Source organism: Oncorhynchus keta, chromosome 29 (assembly GCF_023373465.1).
Source record: "Oncorhynchus keta strain PuntledgeMale-10-30-2019 chromosome 29, Oket_V2, whole genome shotgun sequence".
Classification (NCBI taxonomy): domain Eukaryota; kingdom Metazoa; phylum Chordata; class Actinopteri; order Salmoniformes; family Salmonidae; genus Oncorhynchus; species Oncorhynchus keta.
Genome location: NC_068449.1, coordinates 52,255,595 through 52,264,631, shown reverse-complemented (window position 1 = coordinate 52,264,631; position 9,037 = coordinate 52,255,595). Strand labels below are relative to the sequence as shown.

Genomic DNA, 9,037 nt, shown 5'->3' with positions numbered 1-9,037 from the left:
TCCAAGCACTAACCCTTGGGGGATACCAACGAGGCAGGTTGGGTTCTGTTAGCCTCTATTTCAGTCAGCCGTACGGCTGTCAGCGGGTGGAGCTTGGTGGCTGTGGAAAAAGAGAAGGGGCTTTCATCTCTCTCTCTCTCTCTCTCTCAGAACGTCTCGGTGGATTTCCTCCCAAATTACAGGGAGTGACTACACTCCACCTCCCCCGCCTCGCACCGTGCCCGGCTCACCGGAGGGCCTTGGGGGCCAGCGCACCGTTGTCAATGCTCAACGCTGACTCATTAAGAGGAAGTCAGTCGGATGTGTCATTGGACTGGAAATAATAAGGAGGAATAAACTACAAAAGCATTGAAGTATGCATATTATGCACATTGTGTTTCTGCAGGTAAATCTAGTATTGTATATCTGGCAGGGGCTTGTAAATGCATTCTAGGAATACTTTCATCTTTAATCCACCTGTTTACACTTGGCAATGTATTTCTATATCAAAAGTGCTGCATCTGAACTGAAGCAGTGACCTGTCCACCACAGTAGCCTTGGTGGATGACAGTTATTGTTATATCTCCTAGTGTGGAGCGACAGGCAAACCTTGGATGAAATCATAAGAGCACCACCAGTGATTGGAACTGGCCTTCATAACATCACACCATCCCAGCACCAGACTAAAGACATCCAGGTATCTGGGAATATAGTGAAGGTGGCAGCTGTGGTTTCCATGGTCCTTTTCTGATCAAGGAGAACCATTGCCCATCACTTCCAAGCGATTACCTCTATACAGTAAGGGATTAGTATTGGGATAGAACAAGACCACGCCAGCAGGCAATCTGTTTTTCAGTTGAAAACTCCCTCGAGGTTTTCCATTATCCCCCTCCATATCCAGCCTGACCTGGAGTGAAAACCTGGCCTTGGAGGGTCAACTCTGTCTAGACACTCTGCACCCAACCCCCCTCCTTTCCTCCGCCCTCCATCCATCCTGCCTGCGGACACTAGAGGGATGGAAGGATGGAGGGCCACCCCCCACCTCCTCTCACCTTCAACCTCTCCTTACCTCCCCCCTCTCTCTCTATCCCTCCAACCCCTAAGGAACAACAGCATCTCTCACTGCCATAATCTTTCCATTTCGCGGCCCTTCCTCTAGGGGTTAGGGGTCTCTAGGTTGAGAGGGAGGGATTTGTCTGAGAATCGACTGTTGCTCTCGCTGGCTGTCCATTTGAGCCGACCTCTGTTGTTATAGATACTAGGCTGGTCAGACAGAGCAAAGAGAAGCCACATCTGGCCACAGCACATAGTTATTATATTAGAGGTTGCCATTTTCAACTTTCAATATCCCCCCGTAATGGTCAGTGTGATCGGTTAAGCTTCTGATACACAATGTGGAGGGAGCTTGGGTCACGGCAAGTCACTGTAATGAATGTGAATCTGTCTTGGCTTCTTCCTTTCGGCAGATATCATTCCCTTCTGTATGAATTCTGCACAGAGTTGGAATGAATACATAGCTAAAATATATATAGCTTGGATGCCTTTTCTGATGATACCTCTCTGACATGTCATTCTAAGGGTATGATTTTCCGCACAAAGGCAGAGGGGCGTACACGGTCAGGTTGGGTTCACACCGGAGGTGATATTAGAAAATCCCCCACCAAGATACAATGATGATGGAGAAGACGACGTGACCCGTGTGTTTCTACATGCCCGTTGACCGTGTATTTCAATTCGGTATGACTTAACAAGCTGAATTCATGGCTCCAAGCCATTATAGTTAAGAATGTGTGCCAATACAATGAGAGGGAAACAACAGTACATTTAAGTTTTACGTCCAAAACAACTTACAGTAGTGAATGCATACATTTACATACTGGTCCCCTGTGGGAATCAAACCCACAACCCTGGAGTTGCAAGCGCCATGCTCTACCAACTGAGCCACATGGGAGCCATGACATAACATTCATAACTATAAATTCAATTCAAATTAAAGGTGCTCTCTACTATACTGTAGAATTTGTCCAAAGACATAGGATGTTATTTTCTTTGGTGCCTACCAAAGGGATATCAGATGCATTTTTCCCTGGTAAAATCCTATTTACACACTAGCGCCCGATTCCCGAAGACGGCAACAGGGGGAAGAAAGAAACCGGCTAATTGAATATTCATTAACCTGTGCCTAGGTGTATACAAGACTCTTAACTACTCTTGTTTATGATTTAAGGACTTGTAGCACTGACCTCAGTTTAACACAGCAGCAGATACCAAATTAACCTCTAGCCTCCGCAGGGCTAGCCATGCCCCGCTAACAAGAAACCTGTCTAGACCAAGCTACATGTACTTTATGATTCCTCCTCTCACTGCTTCATTCTTCTCTCTTCCTCCCTCCCTCCAAACACACACAGCCCATGGCTCTCTCCTCTGCCTCTCTCCCAATACACACACACACACACACACACACACACACACACACACACACACACACACACACACACACACACACACACACACACAGCCCATGCTCTCTCCTCTGCCTCTCTCCCAATACACACACACACCCCATGCTCTCTCCTCTGCCTCTCTCCCAATACACACACACACACACACACACACACGCTCTCTCCTCTGCCTCTCTCCCAATACACGCACGCACACACACACACACACACACACACCTCACACACACACACACACACACACACACACACACACACACACACACACACACACACACACACACACACAGCCCAACACTCTCTCCTCCTCCTCCTTTCCCCACCATATACCCCCATCCTTCTTCTTCTTCTTCTCCCAAACTCATTTCTCATATACCTCCAAACCTGTGTTGTTTTTGGGTCACGACTCACACCCCAGCATCTCTGGGTTATCAGATGACATACTTTATCTTGGTGAGTGATAATGTACCGTATACAGGAAAAAAATCACAGGGATCTGAAAACATTATCAACAGAATGGGAATCCTCCACTTCCAATAGAGCAATTCTGAGTGTATTGTACCATCCTATGATGAGCATTATTCTATTGGTGATGGTGAGATAAAATGGATGTGTATGAATCAAATAGTGGTTAGTGGTTGCAGCTAATATGCTCATGCATTTTTTATGAAGTGGTTATAAGTGGCAATGAAAGCATAATGCCCTGCATGTCAGACGGTCATTATCACGGGGCATAGCATTACAAGGTAATGCAATGGAAATACAGGTATTTTGACTATATATAATGTATCTACATAATAGTGCTGTCTCCATGAAGTGGTTCAAATGACAGTAAAAAAAAACTTTAAGCCTGTATTTCAAAATATTTTTTTGCTGATATGCAGATTAGACAGAAAACCTAGTAGACTGTTTAATGCATGCAAATTAATAAAAGCTTTCACATGATCTCACTCATACATATAATAAAATATCCACCTATTCATTTAATTGTTTTCTGAGAGTTTTCAAAAAATATTTTAAATGTACCCTGAAGTAGTAGTGAGAAATCCAAAACGCGGTTTTGAAGATAGATGTTTGTCCATTATTGGATACCGTACACCAGAGCCCGGTAAAAGTAGCTGATTGGCCATAAACACAACAGAAATTATTCTAGCTACGAACGTGAAGTACAGGTGGGTAGCTAGATTGCTAACAAGCTAAAGCTAATTCTAATTCGATAGATGCCTAACATAACTAAGTAACGATTCGATACGTCATTTTATTTTCAGTACCGTGAAATGTTATGCTACTAGCATATGCATTTTTGTCTATGAAGACTGATTAAATGTGGCTTTTCAGCAGGCTAACTAATAGCTAGGCCTGTTAGCCACATTAGCCCAGCTAGCGCAGTCATTTGTGTTTTGCTGATAAGCTAACTAGCTAGCTACCTGTTCATTAGCAAGCTAGTTAGCGTCCTACATTGGCAAGTATGCATTTTTCATAATGTGCATCCTGCTAATACAGCTAATTTAGCATCTTCTCCATGTTAGTAGGATACAGATCTGATGCAACGTTTCCTATGCATTTTGAATCATACAAAAATGATATAGTTATTGTTCCTCTTCCAGACAGAATCATGAGTCTCAGAAAGCAGACCCCCAGTGACTTTCTGAAGCAGATAATTGGCAGACCAGTTGTGGTCAAGCTCAACTCTGGAGTGGATTACAGAGGTAACACTGCACCTTTTATAAGTCATCACCTAGTTGGCCAGTATGTGATATTTCTAGACTGCCTGTTAACCAAGAACTGCATTTTATTTGTCACATGCGCCAAATACAATTGATGTAGACTTTACCGTGAAACTTTTGCTTAGGAGCCCTTCCCAACAATGCAGAATTAAATAATACAATAATAACACTATATGCAGGGAGTACCAGAACAATGTGCAGAGGTATGAGGTATTTGAGGTAGATATGTACATGAAGGCGGTAAAGTGACTAGCCATCAGGATCAATAATAAGAGTCAAGTAAATAAGAGTAGCAGCAAATGTAAAAGTTTGTGTTACAGTACTATTGGTGCTATTCTTACTCCACACAGAATGCATTTGACTTCTATACCTGATCTGATGTTTAAAGATTGCCCATAGACTGTGCCTGTCTGTGCCATTGACATTAGTTTGTGCCTTTTTCTATAGGTGTCCTAGCCTGTCTGGATGGCTATATGAACATTGCAGTGGAGCAGACAGAGGAGTATGTCAATGGCCAGCTGAAGAACAAGTATGGTGACGCCTTCCTGAGAGGAAACAATGGTAAGAGTTCCAGAACCAGACACTTGCTTTTTCTAACTACTTGGTGGCACTTGTGTAGAAGTCAACATGATATTGAATAGCTATGGAGACTGGTATATTACTCCTTCCCATTTATTTTAGTAATTACTTATTTTTGAATATTGCCCATTTCACGTGCTAGTCGGAACTATGAAACTGAAATTTCCGACTTGCTAACTGGTTGAACGCGCCATGTGTATAACTTCAATCAGTTAACAGGTCGGAAATGTCAGTTTCCTAGTTCCGACTAGCACGTGAACACGGCAGATATGACTCGTAATTAACTGAGACTTTCCGATATATGACGTTGCCACAGACAGCAGGATGTACCGTAGATATTGTAAGATGAGCACGATACAAGACCTTGCACTCGCAAAAAAACAGCAGAGAAGTTTAGCCTTGCGCTTCACCCTGTTAGTAGTTACAGAAGTCAGCGTGATATCTGGCATAATATTATCTGGTTTTGTATCTACATGCCATTTTAAGTTTTCACCTTGTCTGTACTAATTATTTCCTATTTCCTTCCTTAGTGTTATACATCAGCACCCAGAAGAGGAAGATGTGATGCAGAGGATTTGTCCCTTTTTTAAATTATGTTTATTATCCCGGACGTTGTTCCAGTTGATTATGTTATATGAGAACATTGTTTTTCGTATTGTTTAATGTCTCTGAGCTGAAGAGTGTTTTAGTTTTTTGTAAAAAGGAGAACAATCCAATAAATGTTTTTGGAAGTTTAATTTTGTTCCTAGAGTCTGTTTTTCCCACCTAAATTTAGAGCAAAAGCTTGTTTCTTTTGTCTAATGATGACACTAACAATTGTAAAAGATTATGCACATATATTGTATACTTATATATTGACTATATCAGTATATAGTACATCTGTGTACTCCCCTACTTGAGTATTGAAGTATTTTCATTTTATATTGAAGGAATATAGACTTTCCTTCCTTGGTTCCTTACTGACCTGTGGAGGCTGGTTGAACATGAGCAGTGATTCTTCTAGATAATATTCTCCAGTCAGTCCTATATGATGACGAAGCTTAAAGCCATACTGATGGAGTGTAATTTCAGCTTCAATCTCGTAAATCACTGTGTCCTCTTGAGCCCTGCCAGCTTCCAATAACATGGAGACCATATAAAGCACTGGGCATACGATGCGGCAAGGCATTCATTCACAATATAACTTATGGCTCATTCTCCTTCAATGTTATCAGACAGATTATACAGGATACACTTACCTGAAGGGCTGCATTCATCACTCAGTCTATGTTATATGATAAGTCTTAATCATGATTGGTTCAATGTGTGGGTGGAGTCTGAGCATGGCCAATTGACTTCTGGCATTTTCTCAATTACCAATCAAAACCAGCCAGTATGGAGAAACAAAACAGTGATGCCTGTCGACAAGTGGTCCCTCCTGAAGGCAATGTCAGATTCTATTAACATGTAAACAGATCTGTCATAGTAGCTACCCGTTTGCCTCTGGTAGTGGATAGATGGTTAATGGGAGGTGTGATTACTGAATGTGATACAGCCTGTTGGTGTTCTGTCTAGTGTGGCAGGTGATTGGATTTCTCACGACCCGCACACAAAGGATCTATTTTTCAGCACACACACACAGTTTTCTTTACTCCTCAAACACATAAACCCCTCATAACTACAAGATGGATAGATGCTTTTGTTCTCAATGAGTTGTCTCTTTATCCTCCCCTCAGTTGATTCCTGCTGCCTACCCCCTGAAACACCATGCATAACGTGTGCAAAGATGTGGATGTTTAACCCATTTAGGTTATCTGTACTAGTAATTTAGCCAATGTGTTCAAGCCAAACGTAACGTCATTATGCTGAGAAGAACGTAATGAATATATGATTCATTAGGATTCAACTGCTTGTGGTGGTTTGGGGGGAGGGAGAAATTGCAGGGCCTTGTTTTCCACCCTATACATGCGCACTCTGGCCTCTGCTAGGAGACAAAAGGCTGCCAAGGTTAGGTCTGACTTCAGGATGAAGGACACATTATTGATCAAACTCCCTCCGCCGAGCCGCGACTGGAGCGAGTGAGAGGGGAGAGACGGGGGCTCGCTGCAGAGAGCGCGCACACACACACACACACACTGATACAGACACACGGACAGACACACACTCTTTCACGCACACACACATTGACACAGACACGCGTAGAATCATTATGGCAGCTAGCGAGGTTAGCGCAGGCAAATATTTACCTAGTGGAATCATAACGAAGCTGCTGGCTGTGCGGCCTCGCAGGAAGCCCAATTAATCCTGTTCACAGTAATGACCTGGTGGCAGACCTCACGCTATTGTACTGCTATTGGCCCGGACTGTTCAGACACACACTCCCAAGTATGCTGCCCTAACCCAGTGTGTGTATGTGTCTAGCAGTGTGTGTGTATGTGTCTAGCAGTGTGTGTGTATGTGTCTAGCAGTGTGTGTCTGGGAGTATATATGTACATGTATTGGTTTCAGGCAGTCTACTTTTGCAACTGCACATTTCCCTTTGTAACCCCTAGAATAAAGAATTGAATGATAACATGTCAGTCCTCTCTCTGTGTGGGTCTGCATTGGGGTTTTGTATCAAACACACCTATTCTCTCCACCTTGCCTATCAAAGGGTGCTGCAGCGGTGAACACACACACACTCTCTTTCTCTCTGTCACACTCTCTCTCTGTCTCTCTGCCACTCTCTGTCACACTCTCACTCTCTCTCGCTGTCATTCTCTCCCTCTCTGCCACACTCTTTCTCTGTCCCTCTCTGTCAATCTCTCTCTCTCTCCCTGTCACTCTATCACACTAACCTTGTTACTGAGGACTCAGAGTCTTACAGCACCACCAGCTGCCAAAGCCTATAACTACATGAGAGAGAGAGAGAGAAAGAGACAGGGCGATAGCATGACCCTGACTGATCACACTGCAGCACTGTCTATCGTCAGGATCAAATAGACGAGGACAACCATAGAAACCTATAAGGATAACCTGGTATCGCTTTGTTCAGGTTATGCTGCCTGTCCTCAAATTGGGCAAGGAGGTGTTAGTGACTTTTCACATTTCATGTGTTGTTCATGTTTTTGTTTGCAACATTCCTGGATGTCTGAATTGGAGGCCGGTTTTGTTTTGTTGATGTCGTAAAAATGACAATGTATGATTTAAATACTGAACACAACACCATCAAGGTGAGAGAGAGAGAGAGAGAGTGTGTGTATATATATAAAAAAACAACCCTAAGGGATCTGGGCTTTGTCCTGTGTGAACTTGACCTGTCTTTAACCACTATTTAACCCCTAACTGCCTGCCTGTCATGTGTAAATGATGACCACCTCCCACACGGGGCCTCTCTCTTGTCTCCCGTTCCACTCCAGGGTCAGGGGTCAGAGGTTAATGGTTACACTGGAACAAACACCTCAGATCCAGTTTCCAAGTTCAGGGAAAATGCAGTCATTTACAGTGCCTTGCGAAAGTATTCGGCACCCTTGAACTTTGCGACCTTTTGCCACATTTCAGGCTTCAAACATAAAGATATAAAACTGTATTTTTTTGTGAAGAATCAACAACAAGTGGGACACAATCATGAAGTGGAACGACATTTATTGGATATTTCAAACTTTTTTAACAAATCAAAAACTGAAAAATTGGGCGTGCAAAATTATTCAGCCCCCTTAAGTTAATACTTTGTAGCGCCACCTTTTGCTGCGATTACAGCTGTAAGTCGCTTGGGGTATGTCTCTATCAGTTTTGCACATCGAGAGACTGACATTTTTTCCCATTCCTCCTTGCAAAACAGCTCGAGCTCAGTGAGGTTGGATGGAGAGCATTTGTGAACAGCAGTTTTCAGTTCTTTCCACAGATTCTTGATTGGATTCAGGTCTGGACTTTGACTTGGCCATTCTAACACCTGGATATGTTTATTTTTGAACCATTCCATTGTAGATTTTGCTTTATGTTTTGGATCATTGTCTTGTTGGAAGACAAATCTCCGTCCCAGTCTCAGGTCTTTTGCAGACTCCATCAGGTTCTTCCAGAATGGTCCTGTATTTGGCTCCATCCATCTTCCCATCAATTTTAACCATCTTCTTGCTGAAGAAAAGCAGGTCCAAACCATGATGCTGCCACCACCATGTTTGACAGTGGGGATGGTGTTCAGGGTGATGAGCTGTGTTGCTTTTACGCCAAACATAACGTTTTGCATTGTTGCCAAAAAGTTCAATTTTGGTTTCATCTGACCAGAGCACCTTCTTCCACATGTTTGGTGTGTCTCCCAGGTGGCTTGTGGCAAAC

General features: G+C 43.1%; 1 protein-coding gene across 1 annotated transcript; it reads left to right on the top strand.

Annotated features, from left to right (window-relative positions):
• Nucleotides 1-3,506: 3,506 nt before the first annotated feature.
• Nucleotides 3,507-5,481, top strand: LOC118395507 (U6 snRNA-associated Sm-like protein LSm6). Its single transcript, XM_035789335.2, has 4 exons — nucleotides 3,507-3,610; nucleotides 4,046-4,147; nucleotides 4,613-4,726; nucleotides 5,275-5,481. The coding sequence occupies exons 2-4, from the start codon at nucleotides 4,054-4,056 to the stop codon at nucleotides 5,307-5,309; spliced, it is 243 nt and encodes an 80-aa protein (XP_035645228.1). The 5' UTR covers nucleotides 3,507-3,610; nucleotides 4,046-4,053; the 3' UTR covers nucleotides 5,310-5,481.
• The last annotated feature ends 3,556 nt before the right edge of the window (nucleotides 5,482-9,037 follow it).